The following is a 22,383-nucleotide window of genomic DNA, read 5'->3' on the forward strand; positions in this document are numbered from 1 at the left end:
TTTATCATAAAATAAACATTAGTGTATTATTTGAAAGACAATAGCCACAAATATTACAGTGGCTGGACAGTATCTAAGCAGCTTGATTAGGGCTGTTTGAGCACTTTGTGTTATTCGGGGGAGGAGTAAAAATGCTCTGACCAAAGATTATGTACTGCCTTTATTCTGTACATAATAAGACATGTACATATTAAGATATTATTCCTATATGCTTGTTGGAAGCGAATGCTTATAATCACATCGTGTGACCCTATATTGTAGGAAGGAAACACTTCACCACTTTGGTATCTTTTTTCATATGGGGTTTATGTCAAAATATGATATCTTCACCACTCTGGTATCCCCTAACTTGGAGCTTAGCAGAAAATGTGGCTTGTGGGAGGGGCCAGCAAGGATCTGTATATAGCTTCCTGATATCAGGAAACTGGTAAATCCCACATGTAATGCAGATTCTGACTGAAAGAACTAAAATCTAATGAATGAAAGGGATGGGCCAGGGACAGTGAGGCTGGGGAGAAAAGGCAAGATAATGCTGGATGTCCTCCAGCCAGGAAATTAAGTGACTTTATTGGCTTTCCATCAGCGGCTAAACACAACATTTTGCACTCAATAACTTTTTAATAATTTTCTACATTTGAGTTAGCAAATATTTGGAATTGGGCAATGTGATTTTTTTTGTTCTCAATTTCCATCACAGTTTTGATTACATGATTACACAAAACTACACGATAACTGAAATGGTGTGCAGCAGATTGTTCTGGATCAAATTAAAATGATAATGTCAAACTTTCAGAAACCATTCCATGTATTAGTGCAAGGTTATTGGGGATGGTTGTATTGTAGGCCAAAACGCTATACAGGCAGGAATTCTGGGAAGACCCATGCACCTTTAACTGCTGCCATGATGGGTTTTTTTTTTTTTTTTTGCCATTTAATAACATCACACTTGGATGCTTCAATGGAATGATTTTTAATAAAATTATATATTTGTTTCTTAATGAGTCGCAAATTTCCTTTTAGCTGATAACATCACATTGAGGGATGTTTATAAAAAGAAATGCTTGTCCATTTAAACTGCATATGTTATATCTATTTGAATGGGAAATACATTTAATGTTCTCAAGTTATATTCTTTGCAATTCGAATGTGTGAGTGTGGAAAATACTGAAGAATGCCCACTAGATGACACTGAGGAGCATACTTATGTTCAGCACCATCTTGTGGCCATAATGCAATATTTTCCAAACTCACGCAGTTGAATTGCAGAGAACATAGCCTGGAAACGCTTGATTTTGCCCCATTTGCACAGAACACATTTACATGCAGTTTAGATTGAAGAATAGCTATGCATTTTTTTAAATATCATATAATATTTCTGCAGGTTGGCGATACAAGGTCACTGTTTGCGTTAAAGGTGATATTATTGTGTTTGGATCAATGGCTGTGTCCTTAGAAGGATCTGGTGGAAAGACTCAGCAGTACAAAATACAAAGGTGAGCAACATTCATCAAAGACCAAACTATTTTGGTCACTCCAGGTTGCCCTGAATGTCATTGGTTTAGAACCACTTTAAGCTTAAAACCAAAAATGTAATATATCGCAGCTTACCAATCATTAGTTGTGGTGGCTGCATTCATTTTCTTTTCTTTGGCTTTTTCGTTTTCATCTGGTGATCTGGCCAGTAACACACCTCCTGTACTAGAGTGCCTTCACTCTGGATGAAAGAGAATTGGAGGCCCAGCAGACAGCAGCATTGTCAGTCTGAGGGGGTGCAGGGTAATGTTAAATGTACCACTAGATTTAAAAATAATAACAAATTGAACCCAAATTCCAGCTCAAATTTTCTAATCAGTTACAGCAAATATTTTTTTTCTCTCTTGGGATAAAGGTTTTACATGAATAAATAAAAGCTGATCACTTTAATTGCCCCTGCCAGCGTTAAATGGTTTGTCCTATCCATGTAAACTGATACATTCTGCTGGTGAGCTTGTGCTTCTAAAAAAAACAACAGATTTAATGGCCAGATCACCAGGTAAATATTGTTTTTTATATTTTTTTATCACTGAAAACCCTGTGCATTTTACTTTTGAATTTTTTTATGTTATTGTATTTTAATTTACCGGTAATCAATTAATGTATTTTAATTTTACAGTGGTAGTATCATACTGGGCACGACATACACAGCTTTTATTGATGCCAACATAGATGTTGGAAGTGTCAATAAGGTCACTTTTGTTTGGCGTGGGGACCTACTGAATATTAAGCGCCTAGGAGCTTCCACAGTGACAGTGCAGTCTGGGAAGGATGGAGTGATGTGAGTATTTCTCTTATATTGTTACTGTAGAAATGTCCCCAAACTAACGCAGCCCTAGCTGTTAGATATGTGCAATTCATTTAGTTCCATATTTGTTTTTTTTAACAAATTTAGACAAATTTGTTAATTCTGAAATATCCGAATTCCTGAATTTTCAAATTTCCGAATTGAAAAATGTGAAAATTCGTAAATTCAAAGCTTTGGAAATTTGGAAATTCAGAATTTAAGAAGTTTGAAAATAAGAATGAAAATCCGAAAGTTCAAAAACCTGAAAATTTTAAATAATAACTAACAAATAATAACTTAACTATTACTAATTATTAAATTCTAGGTATTGGAATTTCCTTTCAAAGTTGACTGTTAGTGAACATAATGAATAAACTAATGGAATGCAACAAATTTATAATAATAAATAATAATAATAAAAACGTATTATTATTATTTAATTCCATTCCATTTGCAGCATTCTTTATTTCCAATAATTTGTAACTTCAGATAAAGTTTTATTCGTTACGTTCACTAATAGACAAATTTGAAAGAATTTTCTTTTAAGTTTTTATTTTCGGATTTCCGAATTCTTCTAATTTTCAAATTCCAAACTTCCAAATTTTTGATTTTACGAATTCCGAATGGAATGGTTTAGATCAAAGCATATTCATGTGCTAGAATGGCCCAGTCAAAGTCCAGACCTAAATCCAATTGAGAATCTGTGGCAAGACTTAAAGATTGCTGTTCACAGACGTTCTCCATCCAATATGACAGATCTTGAGATATTTTACAAAGAAAAATGGGCAAAAATGTGATGTGCAAAGCTGGTAGAGACATCCCCAAAAAGACTTGCTGTTGTAATTGCAGTGAAAGGTGGTTCTACAAAGTATTGACTCCGGGGGGCTGAATTCAAATGCACGCCACACTTTTCACATATTTATTTGTAAAATATTCTGAAAAACATTCATTTTCCTTCCACTTTATGTGCAACTTTGTGTTGGTCTATCACATAAAATACATTTAAGTTTGAAAAATGTGGAAAATTTCAAGGGGTATGAATACTTTTTTCAGGGCACTGTAGTACCATCTATCCAGCAATTTTTTGGTGCAGATGGATTGCCTTTATGATTGTATGTTACCTTCAGCATTTCAGTTTTACTCCAAGCATGTTCAGCTATTAGAACATTCTTCAAACTTTTATATCTACATTGGCTATTTTTTATAAATACCCTGCCATAAGCCATATTACAAGTTTGTAGACTTCATAATATTAAAGACTAAGAATATCATTAATATGGATATAACAATGTCATTAATGTCCTGTTCTTTATATTCAGATATACATTTAATGACGATGCCAAAGTGGCAGCTGGAGTCTCCCAGGTTCTCACTCGGATCTAACTGCTGAGATCATCCAAAGATGGCACTTTTCTACCTGTTTACCTACAAATGACTGAACAACCAGTAAATAAAGTGTATATTTGTTTTGAGAAATGTTATTTCAAGAGCAGAACGTTTCTGGATATGTGTTGTATATCAATGGGATCAATGATATCAATTATGTGACCTCCAACGGCCTTTTTTTACAGTCTTCAAGTAATGATTAGTGAATGTGGTCAACTAAATAAAATAAAAAAAAACTCTTTGCAACAAGGGAAAAAATGTAATATTGCAACTAATCAGTCTTTGGATTTGAAAGTGTGTTAATTATTTCAGGCTTATTTCCTTTATTTTCATTTGGTGATCCTTCCTTGAAAAGGAAGTGAAAAAAAAATCTCCCCAACAGGACACAGAGAGTAATCCGCCATTTTATGGTGGCAAAATGCGCTCCTTCCCACTGGTCTGGGAAGACGTGGAGGGTATGTTATGGCGTGCAGGATTATGGATGGTATATACAGGTACATGTTACCCAGGTTTCTAGCCTATATATGGGGAGGGTCTCTAGGAATTATAATAATGAAAAACGTGTTGTGCTATCAATATAAAGTACATAAATTCATAACAATTAATCAATCAAGTAAAAAATTCATATTGATCAAAAACTATAAATAAGAATGTGTTAAAAAAAAAACCATTCATAAATGATCCAGTGAAGTCCTTCTTAAAAAAGAAGAAAAGTTATTTAATATACTTGTGTATCAACAAAAATCCATATTTCAGTGTGGATAACAAATTCTTCCCACCCAAAAGTGCACACCCAACTTTCAAGCTGCTTACCTGCTACTCTGACCCCAAGATGGGGATCTGGCTGCACTTTATCCCAGTATCCCCATTTGTGGATATCAGGAGCCAAGATTCCAGGATGGATTGCCTTGCTCTATCCCAGTATCTCCAGGATTTAGTAGAGTAGAGATATATACGTAAAAAAAAAAAGCAGCTATGGTTAAGATCAAGGCTACATGCTGCAATGTGTAAGCCCTGTATTATTTTGTATGATACCTGGAGTAATAAACAAATTTGTTGCGAAAGATCGAGTTGTCCGCTTTCTTTTATCTATACGCTTTCTCGGGGTGCTAGGAGGACACAATGAGCTAGTGCACCATGCGCCCACCACCTCGGGGAATTGCAACAGGTGTGTTCTACTATATTTAAACATGGAGCAGGGAAGTGCTTGGGTTCAGTCTGAACTGGGCTGCCATATTGTTTGAATGATGTCACAAGCATCCCGACCCTTTTTTTACATGCAGTTGCAAAGCAGGGGTATCTCCCACCTGCAGCTTATTGACTTGGCCCCAACCGCGGACTTACTCATTCCGCCAAAAAGAGCTGAACCCAAGCTCATCGCTACTATGTAGGAAACAGGCTTTGTTATTTATTTTCTTAGATAATGAGTTCTGACCTGGGTCATGCAGCCCGGATGCTTTGTAGAGCTTTGGGTGGGATAAAGTCTCCATGCTTAGGTCCACATAGTAGCAGCTAGCCAGACCTCACTAGTCCCAGCTGTCCATACCTTTTGATTTCAAAGGTATAAGAATTTTGTACAGATTAAACAGTCCGCATTGCAGACTTTTAAAAAATAAAAAGTAAAAATGTGCTGTGATGTAGATCCATCTCACGCCACTCGACAGACCGAATAAAAGAAAAAAAAAAAGCTGCAACAGCTCCACCTCCACTCCTCTGACTTCACGTGGCATCAGAGGGGGGCGGGGTCACCCGTTTACAACATCATACTAGTACATTATGTCTTTGCCTTGCAAGTGAGATAAAAAAATGTGCAGTGCTTTACAACTGCTTTAACACATTGCTAGCATGCTTTGCTGTTTCTGTCGGTACTTGTTTAGTGCTCCACTCAGCAAATCCAAGCTGCAAATTTAAACTATTAAATATTGATGCACTAAAGAGTTATTAGGAGGGATTAACTAAAACCAGAGCACACAGAATCTGGTGAAGCTGTGCATAGTAACCAATTAGCTTCTAACTTCAGCTTCTTTAAAGAGTAACTCCACTTTTGTTGAGAAAAAACATGTCTGCTGTTGCTAATTATTTTCGCTATGGATCCAGTCCTGAAGATGATTCAGGAAATACTCCTCTTGATTCTGTTGGGTAGGATCTTAAGATGGACAGAATTGCATGAGAGGACCAGAGTTTGTTGGTACTGGACCCATCCGTTGATGGACCAACACATATCTTCCGGATATTTTGCTAGCCTATTTCATAAGCTGCGTAACTTTCCAGAAAAGCTTTTTAACTTTACAAGGATGTCTGTTCACAGGTGTCTGTTAGATGGTCTTCTGGAGTGGCTGCGCCCTCGACTTTTTTTATACAGTGTAACCTTGGATTACGAGCATAATCCGTTCCAGGAGAATGCTTGTAATCCAAAGCACTCGTATATCAAATCGAATTTCCCCTAGAAGGCAATGGAAATGAAGATAATTAGTTCCACATTGACTTCTATTGTATGCAGTACCGCATCTGGCCAGAGGTGGGGGGGGTGCCGGAGAGACTTGGAAATACTCAGGAGGTGGCTCAGATGCACTTGGGAACTGAGTATTTCTGAGTGCATCTGAGTACATCGACAATGACTCCAAACGGCTCAGAGTGTCACTGGTGCCCCCGCACTTCTGGCCAAATGCGTTACTGTACCCTGCATAGGCTTGAATCCTGCTAGTTTTCCAAGACAACACTTGCAAACCGAGTCAGGATTTTTAAAAAATAATATCTCGTATTGCGAAACGCTCCTTAACCGTGTTACCTTATCTGAGGTATTACTCTAATATTTCTTGCTTTTTTTTTACATGGCATATTTTTTATTGGACAATTTTTTAGAACTTTTTTTGGGGGGAGATTTTTTTGAATTGAATTGCTTTTTCCTTTCTTTCTTTTATTTCTTTTATTTTTTTTAATGGTGAGGTTTTTATAATAAGGCTTAATGTACACGGGACGTTTTACAACCTCCCCTTAACGATCTAACTTGACAGATAGTAACCGACATTTAAAAATGTCAGATTTGCCACGCTTACATGTCACGTTTAGCCGCGTTTGCATTTCAAAACTTTTTCTATTTTTTTTACATAGTCAAAAATTAAAAACATCTATAAATGAAAAGTGGCTAAACGCGAGTTACCACGGTTACAAGCTGTTAAAGGCATTTCAAATGCCTCTGAACATCCATCCTGAAAGATTTTTTTTTGCTTTCCAAAAAAATGCATCTAAACTCAACTGCCTAGAAATTACTATAAAGGGCCCTGTGTGCATGTACTGATAAGATAACAGAGGAGAGTTCAGGGGCAGCTGAAAAAAACACCCAACTGCTCCTAAACGTCCGTTTACCAGCAGCTGTGTACATGAGGTCTAAGAAGACAATACCTTTCCTAAGTCCTGTCTTAAAAATAACTAACACAGACTGGGGAAACATAGAAGAAACATGGAGAGTCTAGCTAGCACTGGGGGGGGGGGGGGGGAGACAGGAATATATCATAAGTAAACAATTCCTAGTGGTCCTTAACCCCAACTAGGTGTCAGTAAATATCAGGACAACATACAAGAAAGTGGGACAATAAATGAAGTACGCGGTGGGCCAAAATATTATATTGAATAAAAATTATATTATATTTTGTCTACATATCTACAATATATTCTAGTACACTGTACAACAGTAACATGTTAATAATTCATAATCAATAAAATACATATATTTATATACATATAAAGATGGTACCTGCATAATCTATGGTTCCTCTAATCCCTATCATTAGAAAAGAATGAAAAAATGCTATATAAAAATCTATTTAACATATATAATATAAATTCATCATTCATAAAACAGTCCACAAGAAAAATAGTAGCACATGATTGGTATTGTAACCCGACATAGAATAACTCATGTTAAAATTACCGTATTTATCGTCATATAACACACACTTTTTTCCCCTTAAAATCAGAGTAAAATCGTGGGTGCTTGTTATACGCCGAATTGCACAATCGGAGGGGAAGGAGGGAACGAGTGCCACTGAAATAGACAGAGCCGAGTGTACTGTGCACTCGGCTAGGCTTGGCTCCGCTCACAGTCACGTCCAGTCCCACCTCCTAGCATTTACGTCCCACCTTTGGGCCGGTGTTGTGTCCATCATAGGAGCCGGGCAAGGGGCAGGACTGGGCGGGACTGCAAGACGCACCCAGAGGATCCGAGTACAAAAGACATCTGGCTCTGTCTATCTCGGCGGCGCTCATTCCAGTAACAGTAAATTCGATTACAGTAATTTAAAACCGATCACGCTGCAATTTTTGGCATGGACACTGTGTTGCAAGGCTGCAGATGACACTGTTGGGCAAGGCTGCAGATGGACACTGATCATTCTGCAATGATGGGCAAGGCTGCAGATGGATACTGATAAGGCTGCATTGATGGGCAATTAAAATGAAAGTTTTTTCCTTAAACTTCCCACCTAAACTTGGGGTGCATGTTATACGCTGGCTTGTGTTATACGCCAATAAATACGGTAATAAATTTATAGATCATGAACAGAATCCAAAATGATATACTGTAGTAACACATAGTTTATAATGGAATATGACATCTGTTGTCTCGATGCGTTTCATCACTGGCGTCACTTATCAGGAGCAAGCGTGTAATATATATCTACAATGACATATATGAATTCCTAGTTGGTCTAATATGGTCACAAGTACTAAGAATGGTAAAGGGAAAACCCCATATGTTACTTACAGGGTATCTATGCCCGCACTGTGCATCAACGTCATGCCTCATGCGATGAGCATGCAGTGAGATACTGCGGTGCCACTGCTGGGGGATATAATCCAACTACGAGCGCCACGCTCACATGCGTCACATTGATGGGTCCTCTGTGGCGGCACTTACACTGTCTCACAAAAGTGAGTACACACCTCACATTTTTGTAAATATTTTATTATATCTTTTCATGTGACAACACTGAAGAAATTACACTTTGCTACAATGTAAAGTAGTGAGTGTACAACTTGTATAACAGTGTAAATTTGCTGCCCCCTCAAAATAACTCAACACACAGCCATTAATGTCTAAACCGCTGGCAACAAAAGTGAGTACACCCCTAGTGAAAGTTTCCAAATTGGGCCCAATTAGCCATTTCCCCTCCCTGTTGTCATGTGACTCGTTAATGTTACAAGGTCTTCGGTGTGAATGGGGAGCAGGTGTGTTAAATTTGGGGTTATCATTCTCACTCTCTCATACTGGTCACTGAAAGTTCAACATGGCACCTTATGGCAAAGAAGTCTCTGGGGATCTGAAAAAAAAGAAAGAATGTTGCTCTACATAAAGATGACCTAGGTTATAAGAAAATTGCCAAAACCCTGAAGACCATACAGCGTTTTCACAAGACAGGTTCCACTCAGAAGAGGCCTCGCCATTGTCGATCAAAGAAGTTGAGTACATAGATGTATGAGTGCTGCTAGCAGAGGTTGTAGGGGTGGGGGGGCAGGGGAGTACCAAGTGGTTGTCAAGACCAATGTCCGCCAGGGGCGCAGGCCGAGGGGGGGACACCAATTGGCAGTGTTATTCACTTCAGCACAGGCACAGCAGCGGTGGGTCGAGCACTGCTGCTTAGTGCTAAGCTAGTGGGCTGGTCCAGTGGCGTACTAATTGGGGGGCTGTCACACACTAGGGGGGTGTTTGGCCGGTGCCACCCCTTTGCGACTGAGATAGTGGGCATGAGCAGTGGCATGGAGCGTGGGCACGGTGACAGGCACCGGCAGCTAACAGACACACGGAGAGCCTGGCTTTGTAAGGGGGGGTTGCAAGCCGCAATGATCCCCTTCTCTTGTGGCCGCGCGCGGCTCTTATAAGTCTCAGCTGTTTCACACAGCCGATCAGAGTGAAGCCGCCTCCCCATCCTCTGATATGTCTACACGTGCTGACTATGCATGTTTCACACAGCCGATCAGAGTGAAGCCGCCTCCCCATCCTCTGATATGTCTACACGTGCTGACTATGCATGTCCCACGCTGATCATCTGAGCTAAGGTACATTATGGGTCTGAAGGGGGGGTCTGCACTCTAGGGGGGGTCTGCACTGTAGGGGATCTGTACTGTGGGGGAGGGTCTGTACTGTAGGGGGGTCTGAACTGTAGGGGGGGATCTGTATTGTAGGAGGGTCTGTATTGTAGGAGGGTCTGTATTGTAGGAGGGTCTGCACTGCAGGGGGGTCAGCACTGAATGAGGGGGTGCCGGGGTGGTGCCGATACGAATTCTCGCCAAGGGAGCTGGAGACCCTAGGTACACCTCTAGTGGGGGGGTCAGCCTGTCAGTGCTCAGACCATATGCCACACACTGCATCAAATTGGTCTGCATGGCTGTTGTCCCAGAAGGAAACCTCTTCTAAAGATGATGCAGAAGAAAGCCTGCAAACTGTTTTCTGAAGACAAGCAGACTAAGGACATGGGTTACTGGGACCATGTCCTGTGGTCTGATGAGACCAAGATAAACTTATTTGGTTCAGATGGGGTAAAGTGTGTGTGGCGGCAACCAGGTGAGGAGTACAAAGACAAGTTTGTCTTGCCTACAGCCAAGCATGGTGGTGAGATTGTCATGGTCTGGGGCTGTATGAGTGCTGCCAGCACTGGGGAGCTACAATTCATTGATGGAACTATGAATGCCAACATTTACCATGACATACTTAGGCCGAGCATAATCCCCTCCCTTCGGAGACTGGGCCGCAGGGCCGTATTCCAACATGATAACGACCCCAAACACACCTCCAAGACAACTACTGTCTTGCTAAAGAAGTAGAGGGTAAATGTGATGGACTGGCTAAGCATGTCTCTAGACCTAAACCCTATTGAGCATCTGTGGATCAGCCTCAAATGGAAGGTAGAGTTGCACAAGGTCCCTAACATCCACCATCTCCGTGATGTCATCATGGAGGAGTGGAAGAGGACTGCTGGAAAATAATGGTGGCCACACAAAATATTGACGCTTTGGGCCCAATTTGGACATTTTCACTTAGGGGGTTACTTTTGTTGTCAGCAGTTTAGACATTAATGGCTATGTGCTGAGCCATTTTGAGGGGACAGCAAATTTACACTGTTATACAAGTTGTACACTCACTGCTTTACATTTTAGCAAAGTGTCATCTCTTCAGTGTTGAATGAATAAAAATTTGAGAGTGACAGTGTGTGTATGAGCTGGTCTGCCCAATCCAAAAATCAAGAAAAAAAGAGAAAGCCTAGTGCATATTGCACAGCAACACCCCTCAGGATTGTGAGGATAGACCAGACAGTATTTAAAAAGATATTTTATTTAATTATATCAAAGAATAATTACATAGTAGAAACAGTAAAAACAATAAAGATACAAAACCACAAGTATAGCATAATACCTCCAATATGTGATCAGTGGGCTAATACATACAGCCGATGAGAATGACGCCTGACATGTTTCAGACTAATTTGTCCTTCCTCAAAGGCTTTATGTCATCCATAGCAAACATGTTCTATAATGTAAACATATTTAAGTATTAGTATAATAGTGCAATCATATGTAGACATATTTATTAAATAATACAGTCAGTCAATCTAGTTCTACAAGGCGACTATGTGGTTATACAAAATGGACATGACAAATTAGGGACAGCATACTTACATGCCTGCGCTTTTCATTACCAAACAGAAGGGAAATAAAGCAGTGTGGATATAGCCTGCGCACAAGACTGCCTTGATTACCCACAAAGTATGTGGCTATGATGTAGAGCCAAACAAATAGTCTGGAAGACAGGGGCCGAGAGAACCAAATTTAAACTGCAAGGACTCCCATTGGTTGGAGTACCACTCCCATCAAAGTATGGTCAGCCAGTAAGTAAGTAGGAAAGTAAAACTGTAGCCTCCTGTCTGACGAAAGCAAGGAGGACAGCGGTAATAAAGTTATGATGTAGCAACAAAGCATTTAACAATGTTTGTTAGTATTAAATCATTGAGATTAAAACTCACATGAAAGAGGTCTAAACAGGTGAACCATTCACAGCAGCAAACGTCAGCAGTCTGAAAGTGGCTTCTGGTGCTGATTTATAAATGGCAAGTGGAGCCATTACAAACAGCTGAGTGTGGGCTGAACTCAGCCCAAACTTCATCTGTGGCTGATGAGGCAGACTGTTGCACCCATAGGCTGCTGCGGTCTGCAACAGAGTTCCCATGCGAGACGGCGCATGACGCGGTCACACCCCAAAGGGGGCGGGGCTGCGTCCCTCATCAAAACACCACTGGCACGTGTGCGGCCCGCCTCCCTGTGCTCAAGGTGGAACGCAAACAGGAAGGAGAACGGTCGAAATGGTCGAATTCCTAAGGGTCAAGAGAGCCAGAACCACTACTGAGCGGGGATCGGGCGTCTCCCACGCACCGGACAGTAATACGGAACGAATGGACAGAGGCCCCGAAAAGAATAGAAAAAAAAAAGTGTTGTCACATGAAAAGTTATAATAAAATATTTACAAAAATGTGAGGGGTGTACTCATTTTTGTGAAATACTGTATAAGGGCACAATCCCTGGATGATTCAGGCATTCGGCTTCTCTCCATTCCACTGCACACTATATATTTTTGCATCACAGCCTATACAGCAGGTAACAACAATTCACTCTATTTATTAATTTTCCTTTTCCTTGTTTCCACTACTTTCACTACTCTGGTTCTTTTGGGCTCCTTTGGGGGTTCTTTCCTTCATCTCTCGTCCAATTTTCATCCTTTCTGGCACTATTCTCTATATCCCTGCTAAGGGGATTCTATGCACATTTTGGATTATTATTATTATACAGGATTTATATAGCGCCAACAGTTTATGTAGCACTTTATTAATTCATATCACCTATTTACCACAGCTACCATGGGATTTGGCTTTACACCGGCATACCCATATTAAATAACAGTCTGTTTACACCCAACCTGGAGGTTCCTTGTGTGGGTTGTCCGTCACGGAGCATACCATCTCAGCTCCCAGGGGAGATAGTTCCTGTATGGGTAGCTTATGGCCCACGGTACCATGCCACCAACACATAGATACCCTTATGTAACACATTGGGTTTTCCCTTTACCATTCTTAGTACTTGTGACCATATTAGACCAACTAGGAATTCACATTTGTCATTGCAGATATACATTATACGCTTGTTCCTGATGAGTGACGTCAAGTCACGAAACACATCGAGCCAACAGATGTCATGTTCCATTATAAACTATGTGTCACTATGGTATATCATTTTTGGATTCTGTTCATGATCTATGAATTTATTAATTTTAACATGAGTTATTCTATGTCGGGTTACAATACCAATCATGTGCTACTATTTTTCTTGTGGACTGTTTATGAATTATGAATTTATATTAAATATTATATTTGTTAAATAGATTTTTATTTAGCATTTTTTCATTCTTTTCTAATGATAGAGGAACCATAGATTAGGCAGGTACCATCGTTGTATGTATAAAAATATATGTATTTTTATGATTATGAATAGGAATGAGCTTGATGTTTGGGTCAAACATACGTTCCACTCAAATATCGGGTGTTCGCCGGTTTGTCGAAGAGTGAACATTATGGGGTGCTCGCGGCACATTCGAGTGCCGCGGAATGCCCCATAATACACTGTGACAGTGCATTGCTATATGATGATCGGCCAAAGCATGCACCTGACCTGCATGCTTTGGCCCATCACAGTGCCCCACACTATATATCATTATTATGTTATTCGGTTAGTGGCAGTGCATTTAATATATATGTATATACACACAGTCTTGTGTATGTACCTTGTTTCCCCTAAAATAAGACCTAGCGTGAGTGTCGGTGATGGCTGCAATATAAGCCCTACCCCCCAAATAAACCCCACCCTCTTTCCCCAAAAATAAGCCCTACCCTGAGAATAAGACATAGAAGGACTTTAACTACACTTCTGGTGGTGTGCACAGTATAAAAATACATATACAAAATATACATACATACAAAATATAAAATACAGTACATCCGTTGAACAGTTGCTAATACAGTAGCCATATTACAGTTTCTACTACTTTTCTGGTGGTGTACACAGTATCTAATACATTGCGTACAATTTCTACTATACTTCTGGTGGTGTACACAGTACACAATACAGTGTAGCCAGTACAGTTGCTAATACAGTGCAGGTAGTATACACAGTAACTAATACAGTGTGTACAGTGTCTACTACATTTCTGGTGGTGTACACAGTATAACATACAGTGCATCCGTAGTACAGTTGCTAATACAGTGCAGGCGGTGTACACAGTATCTAATACAATGTGTAGAGTTTCTACCACACTTATGGTCAGGGCCGGACTGGGAATAAAAACCAGCCCTGGAAAAAATTTCATACCAGCCTCACAGCATTATTATACCAGCCCAACAGCATAACGTCATTATTTTCTTGTTCATGAAAGGGAAAACCATGCTTTTTAAAGCACATTTGATGACGAGTGTATTATAAATAGATATGAAATCACAGGGATATATATATGCAAATTCCAGTTAAAAGTGGTAAGTGGACAATCATCAAGGGGGACCCCAGGAACTCAGAACGTGGGGGGGCACCTTCCATAGAAAGAATACACTAAGGTAAGGGGGTGGGTGCCCACTAAATGCAGCTTTACTCTGCCCGTGAATGCAGTCTCACTGTGCCCACAAATGCGCCTCACCGTGCCCACCATTGCAGCCTCACTGTGCCCATTATTGCAGCCTCACTGTCCCCATCAAATGCAGCTTTACTGTGCCCATGAATGCAGCCCCTCCTGTGCCCCATGTCCCAGTCTGCAGTCCCTGTCTGTTGCAAGGTGTGTTGTTGATGCTCGGTACGGTACCTTGCATGCCAGCAGGATATCCATGACGGCCAGCAGCAGGCAGAGTCTGTTCTCGTTTTGGATGGGGACGGTGCCCCTTCCAGAGGATCTGTTTGCTGTGAGATGAAGTGGTCCCTGGCCACCTGCACCTTCAGCTGTCCCTATTTTCCGGCCCCAGTCAGCCTGTCCTCTGGTCCTGGGGAAGTGGAGAGTACTGGGTGGGAGCTGGAGAGAAGGGGAAGCAGAGAGTACTGGCGGGGTTGGAGAACACATGGGTGGGGGCAAAGAGCAGGGGGTAGTGGCGATCACAGGGGTGGGGAGCAGAGAGCGCTGGGGGGGAACTTGAGAGTACTGGGGGGCCAAAAAGAACAGGGGTGGAGAGCATTGTAGGCTGAGAGCACTGAGGGGGCTAAGAGTGTGGGGTGGTGAAGAGCACTGGGGGGGCAGAAAAACAGGGGTGGGGGGGCGTGGCCGGCCGGAACCGAGGACGGGCGCTTCGCTCTAGAGCTCCTTCGGTTGCTCGTCAATCTCTTGCCATCCTCCGCTGCGGATCGCTTCAGACGCCCGTATTCTGGCTCATCTTGTTCGCCGGGTGCTCCTCTACGACCCTGTACAGCTTTGGACACCATCCGCCGTCCGTGGGCCGCGGGATACGGCCCGTTGCGGCCGCTGCTAGCCGCCTCACCGGGCGCCATCTTGCGGCCCTCTAGGCCTCCACGGACACTGGCCTATCCTGTAGAGATCACTGAGGGCCGCTCGGGCGGCGGATTCAAGTCATCAGGGGTGGAAAAACCCGGCCGCTGCATCTCCTCAAATGTGAGCCACCTGGGGCCCCCTACTCTGCATCCCTCCAGCCTGGTGAGTTCCCTAATGGGCTGTTTTGGACTCTCCCTTTCAATCTCCTCTCCACACCGCCAGGTGGGCACTTCTTTGGAGTACTCTTGAGAGTTTTTGAGGGACTGAAACCCACGTCGGACTGCAGCAGGCCTAGATAATTTCTCCGGAAGCCGTCTTCAGGCAAGGCCCTGGCTCCGGCCTATATTGGATGTTGGTGGCCATCTTGCTACACCCTGCTACACCCAGCTTCTCATAGTTGCTATTATCACAGCCTAATAGGGTGAAGGGGAAGTAGAACCTCCTGGAATTGATTGCACCCACCATCAGTTATCAACATGATCATCACCACCTTTAACCACCGTGGCTTTTAAATGAGTTAAGGGGTCTATCTGCTCCCCACGACCCCCGCTAAGCAACGCTAGCTATTAATAGTTCCGGGGGTAAGCTTTCCTTTTCTTTACAGTACCAAAGCACCCCATGGGAAAAATCGGTCAGCAACAGGAACATTACAAACAAATCCCTGAACAGCAGACAGGGCCTATTATGGATCGTTTTGTTACGAGATCTCAACCTGCACCCTCTCATTCCCCTCCGGATCCTTTCTCCACCATGGATTCACCTCTGGGAATTGAGGGCTCGGGCACCCCCCCAGCTAATGTTCCCCAGGCCTCTGACCCGGGTCCGCCCCCAATGCAGGAGATCCTTACACCTGTTATTTTGGATGCCAAGCTGGACGCCAAACTACACCTTTTGCTTCAACAGATCACAACTAATATCTCAGCCGAGGTAAATAAACTTGCGGTGGAACTGAGAAAGGAGATTAACCAGCTGGGAGAGCGCACGGACACACTCGAAAATAAATTTGACGAGATGGTTAGCTATGTCCAAGCCATCGAAGAGGACAACCATAACCTCCGCCTCTCAGTCTCCCAATTACAGCTGCAACAGGAGGACCTGGAAAATAGAGAGAGACGCCACACCTTGCGCTTTAGAGGTATCCCGGAGACTGTGGGAGATTCTGATTTACGTCCTTACCTCCTAGGCCTTTTTAACACCCTGGCCCCGACGGTCGTGGACATAGACTGGCGCCTTGATAGAGCACACCGCTCTCTGGCCCCCTTGCCTCCTGCTGGAGCCAGACCCAGGGATGTTGTTGTCCGGTTCCACTTCTTTGAAAGCAAGGAGGCATTGATCCAATCCACGCGCAACAAACCTCAAATCACCTACAAAGGGGTGAAATTGCAGATTTTTTGTGACCTTTCTCCCATCACCCTGGCTAAACGCAGGAACCTTTGGCCGATCACCTCCTACTTGCAACATCACAAGGTTCCATATTACTGGGGGTTCCCCTTTCGTCTGCTGGTGTCAAAAAATTGAGCTCAGCACACCCTACGGGACCTTCCGGAGAGCAAATCTTTTTTAAAGAGCCTTGGTTTCCCTCCCCTTCCTGAGGAGGACATGCACCCTGCTGAAGCCCAGATTCGCCCACTACCCAACACTCTAAGCCGCATCTGGACACCCGTGAGGAGCAAACCCAGGAGGCACCTCTCTACACCTCAGCGTCCACGCTTCTCCAAACAACCCCCCTGAACCAGTTCCCACTGGGTTCAGTTTTGTATGCTGCTTATAATCCCTCATCTTTTCTCTTTCCCCTGTGAATTTGAAAGGATAGGATCCTGTTGCTATGATAACATTAAGTTTGTCCTTTGCCTTGATTGTTCAAGCTGGGACTATTTTTCCCCATCCCATGGGGTTTCGTCCTTCTAAAAGACTATATGATGTTAATGCTATTTGTCAATTTCCGATCTCATAAGGAGAGTAGATAGCCCTTCCACTTTTAAGTCCGACCACCTCCGGTGATCGTCCGGCCATGACCCTCTTGGCCTGGGTTGATACCCTGGGTCCCCTGAGGCACATGACTCCCTCAGGTCCTCCAGATGTTCTATTCTTTTTTGTTTTTTTTCTCTTTTTTATTTTTCTGATGCTTTTGTTAATGTATTTTATTAACGTTTTTTGTTCTACTGTGTCCATTTTTATAGCTCAGTTTCACTGTTTACTTATGCATTACATAGGCTGGTTAGGCCTCAGGCTATCCTGGCTCTGGGTATTCCTACTTTTTTCCCATCGCCTGGGTATAACTGACGCCAAAGACACATTCTGTCGAATGGTGTCCTGGTTACTTATTTTTGGCTGTACTACAACCCCCAGGTACTTACACATGCTTACCTATTTAACTCAAAACTGATTTTATTGGTACAAAAATACACACAGGTCATCACATAATCAGCGCAATATACATATTCAAGCAGCATACATATAAAGGCACATTTCACTTATCAAAGTCATACACCACAAGCGATATAAGTCATCTCCCTATTCTAACATCACACCACATGTACAAATCAAGACGATCCATTCGGGCCGCAGCCCCAGTGCCCCCTTGCCCGCCCTCTAAAACACCACATTCCCCATTATAGCTTCCCTTATACTCCCTAAATAAACAACCTACCCATAACCAGCTCCAAGGGTGACAGCCCGGGGGTATCAAGCCAGGGTCCCCACAGTCGTTCAAATCGTCCCGCCCAGCCCCTGTGTTGGTAAATATACTTTTCCATGCTTAACATGTTCCCCATCTGAGTTATCCATTCCTTCAACCTCGGGGGGTCACTTGCTCTCCAGTGTTGAAGGATAAGTTTACGTGCTTGAAAAAGAGCTCTCCCTATGGCCTCCTTAACTGGCACCTCCAACGGGAGATCATCCACCACACCCAAAAGGCACACCTTTGGATCCTGTGGAATCCGTACCCGGAAGGCCCCATTGAGAGTATCAATGACCCCTGACCAATATATATGCAATTTGGGACAGCGCCAGAGCAAGTGTATGAGGTCTCCCCTATCCCTGGCACACCTGGTACAAAAGTCCCCCTCCCCAATCCCCATCTTATACAGTCTAACCGGCGTGCGGTGCACCCTCATGACAATGTATAGTTGCGATAGTCGCTGTGCCGTATTCAGTGAGCAACCCTGTATTGCCTGTAAGGCCTCCGCCCATTGGTCCTCCTCAAATACTCCCACATCCCTTTCCCATGAGGCAATTACCCTTGCGGGGAAACCCGGCATAGATGCATTTAGTAACATACTATAGGAACTGGATATAAAACCTTTGAAACTGGTAACTTCTGTCACATACCGAAAGATTGGGGTGGGAGATTGCATCCAGGGATTATTTCCAGCCTGAGCCTTAACAGCATGGCTCAGTTGCAAATAATAGAAGTACATACCCCGAGGGACGCCATATCTTTCCCTCAGTTCTGCAAAAGAGAGCAGTTTACCCCCAGAAAAAATTTGAGACATGAGAGTCACTCCGCATCGCCTCCAACGTTCAGCACAAGTCAGACCAAGCATCTCCCCGTAATACCGATTATGCCATATCGGGCTATACTCCGTGAAGCCCTCCACATTTTGCAATTGACGTGTTTTATTCCATATTTTTTGAAGTAGGGCGTACGTTGGAAAGAGCTTGTTAGACTTGGCGAACGACAAGGCTTCCAGGCCAGCCACCACCCCGTCCGAGCCCGCGCTATGTGTCAGGAGAGCAGTGGCGGGATTACCCACCCCTCCCCCAGTTTCCCTTCCGTTTGCTATGGCACGGGCAATATGTTGTAACTGTGCCGCTATATAATAAAGCCACGGGTTGGGCAGGGCCAGCCCTCCTGCCTCCTTGGGTTTCTGAAGCTGTTCCAGTCGTATTCTAGGAGGTTTGTTAAGCCAAATGAATGCTCTAAATAAGGAGTTAATAATTCTAAACATTTTAAGCGGAATTACCATGGGTGTGTTATGTAAAATATACAGTAATTGTGGCATAAAAATCATTTTAATAAGGTTCACTCTGCCTATCAGCGACATTTTCAATTTAGCCCAAACTTTTCTTTTTATCTCTGATCCTACTTAGTAACGGGGAGAGATTCAGTGATAAGTATTCACATGGTCGCGGGGTGACCCATATCCCCAGGTATTTAAATTTGTTAGCAACCGGGATATCGTGTAGCACGGGATCCCGAGGGGAGGAAGAATCTAGTAACATAAGGTGCGATTTGGTCCAATTAATCACCAGACCCGAGAACGACCCAAAGTTCTGAACCACTTTCATGGCCTCAACCAGAGACCCAGATGTATCCCCCAGTAACAGCATAGCATCATCAGCGTATAACATTAATTTTTCATGCAGCTGCCCATATTTAAAACCCGTTATCAAGGGGTTGCATCTCACCAGGGCTGCCATCGGCTCAATGGCAATAGCAAAAAGTAAAGGGGACAGAGGGCAGCCCTGTCTAGTCCCTCTAAACAAGGGAAAAGGAGCTGACACCCTTCCCGCTTCCCTTATTACCGCAGATGGAGAATTATACAATAGTTGTACCCATGATAAAAAGCCAGGTCCAAACCCAAATCTCTCAAGAGTCGCCCACAGGTATCCCCATTCAATGCTATCAAAAGCCTTATGGGCGTCTAGCGACAACAGCGCCCTGTCACCCACATTATCTGCGCGGGACTGCACATTAAGAAATAAGCGGCGGAGGTTGATTGCCGTAGACCGTTCAGGTATAAAACCCGATTGATCCGGATGGATGAGGGAGGCGATCACCGTATTCAATCTCCGGGCTAGCACTTTAGCAAGGATCTTGATATCATTCTGTAACAGCGAAATCGGTCTATACGAACCGGGGTCTAACGGGTCCTTCCCTGGTTTAAGAAGCAGCACAATGCTGGCTCTTCTCATCGACTCCGGAAGGCAGTGCGACTCCCTGGCTAAGTTTAGGGTGCGGAGCAATTGAGGCAGTAGTACATCACCAAACTGTTTATACACCTCTATCGGAATGCCGTCATCCCCCGGGGCTTTAGAGTTGGGGAACGAGTTGGTAGCTAGCAACATTTCCTCTATCGTAATAGGCGCCTCGAGAAATTCCACCTGGGATTCCGCTAAACACGGTAGCTCTATCCCCTGTAGAAACTCCCGAACCTCATCCATAGTACGTGTCAACTTGGACTCATAGAGTTCAGAGTAGAAGTCCGCCAACTCACGCACCACCAAATCAGGGGTATTAACCAGCCTGCCTGACCTGTTGCGCAAAGCCCCAATAGATGGGGAAGACCGCTGAGAGTGCACTAACGTTGCCAGCAGCTTACCCGTCTGCTCACCCTCCTCATAAAAAGCCAACTTATTAAAAAATCTTTTTTGATTCGCTTTGGAGGCATCCAGTCTATTAATGGCATCCTGAGCAGCTATCCAAGCTTCCCGGGTGGTCCCACCCGAGCCAGCAATATACTCCGCCTCCAGACGTCTGACCAACTGGTCAGCTTGTTCCCTCTGGGCAGACGTATTGTGCTTAATGGCATTGACCTCAGTTATGAACAGTCCCCGTAGGAAGGCTTTAAAAGCGTCCCAGGCGGCATTTGAGTCAGGATACTCAGCATGTCTCTGCCAGTAAGCCACCACGTCCGCTTCAATTGTGTTAGTGGGAGGGAGAAGGTGCAACCAAAAGGCATTAAGCTTCCATGGGGCCCTCTGTAAAGTGGAAGCCGGGTTAACCGTTACATGAACTAACAAGGGGGAATGATCAGAGATACTTCTAGTTAAGTACTGTACCCTTTCTACATGCTGAAACGCTGCGGTCGAGCACAAGCACATGTCAATTATAGACAATGAAGAGTGCGTCTTAGAGAAGCATGAAAATTGTCGTTCGGTCGGGTTCCTGTGTCTCCACGGGTCTGTCCAGCCTACCTCTCCCAGAAACCTCGCCAAGGCCGTAGTATGTGTACCCCCACCCCCTAGAGGAGGAGGGTGTTTATCCAAGCTAGGGTCTATAACACCATTCAGATCACCCACCGACACCAAAGGGGTCCCCGGGTTAGCTAATTGAAACGTCAACAGGGCACGTAAAACCGGGGGACTAAATGGAGGGGGTATATACACCGCTGCAAGAATAAATTGTAATCGCGAAACTCTACACATCAAAAATACATATCTCCCCTCCTGATCAACCTCCAAATCAAGTATCTGAAAGTCGAGGGTACGATGCACCATCACACTCACCCCCCTGGAATAGGAGGTGTGGGTGGAGTGGTACGCCCACCCCACCCATGCAAACCCCAGGCACGACACCGTTCCCGGAGTCAGGTGTGTCTCCTGCAGCACACAAATGCCCGGCAGATGTTTTCTAATGGCCGTGGAGATCATAGTACGCTTGAGGGGGTCCCCAAGGCCCCTCACATTCCAGGACAATATAGGAATACACGTCATCCTGTCATATCAACTAAATGAGTTATACAGAATATTTCCTCCATAAACATGTTATACTTTATTCTACATACCCGGTTCTTACACACCCCAGACCCTCTCCCAACCCCGGTTTGGAGATACCATAAAATACAGTCCCGGAGAAGCTCAGAGAGCAAGTAGTACCCCCATCTGTAGATAATAGCTGAACCCGAGCTCTCCCACCCAAATACCGTGCGGCAGTCTTTCTGCTGGACTTGACCCGGTGCGCTCATCTGTGTGATTCTTCCATAATGCTGCTTCGATGACCCCTCACACCCCGCAGGGGTGAGGATATTATTATAGAGAAAAAAAACAACCTTCAAAAACTGAACAAAAAAAAACCCTGAGGGTATAAACAAAACCCCGCACCGGTCCATGTTGCAACAGGCATACCGTGGCCAGTGGCTCTTCACATAATTTGTGGTCCATCGGTAAGGGCACTTTCATCAAGAACATGGATTGTGCTTCCATTCTGTCGATCCTGTATATATGGCTCCCGACCGAACATGTTGCCAACCGCAGAACAGTCAATAGCCCTAAGAGCCCTCAAACAGGAGCGTCGCTGATTTGTAATCCACAAGGTTCCAGTAGGGGCCACAAGCAAATATTTAGTAGGATCAGTCCGCCCCCTCCTCATTTCCTCCATCCTGGCGAAGGA

The 22,383-nt window shown here is 43.7% G+C and overlaps 1 protein-coding gene across 1 annotated transcript in view; it reads left to right on the forward strand.

Moving 5' to 3' along the window:
* LOC143929786 (pancreatic triacylglycerol lipase-like) overlaps positions 1-3,703 on the forward strand; it is a 96,062-nt gene extending 92,359 nt beyond the window's left edge. Inside the window, exons 13-15 of the mRNA XM_077453764.1 lie at positions 1,382-1,493; positions 2,153-2,314; positions 3,640-3,703. Of these exons, the coding sequence (XP_077309890.1) occupies positions 1,382-1,493; positions 2,153-2,314; positions 3,640-3,703 (338 nt within the window). The remainder of the gene's footprint in view (positions 1-1,381; positions 1,494-2,152; positions 2,315-3,639) is intronic.
* The last annotated feature ends 18,680 nt before the right edge of the window (positions 3,704-22,383 follow it).

This window comes from Lithobates pipiens, unplaced genomic scaffold (genome assembly GCF_037356315.1).
Source record: "Lithobates pipiens isolate NorthernLeopardFrog02 unplaced genomic scaffold, aLitPip1_a1.2 Scaffold_25, whole genome shotgun sequence".
Taxonomy (NCBI): domain Eukaryota; kingdom Metazoa; phylum Chordata; class Amphibia; order Anura; family Ranidae; genus Lithobates; species Lithobates pipiens.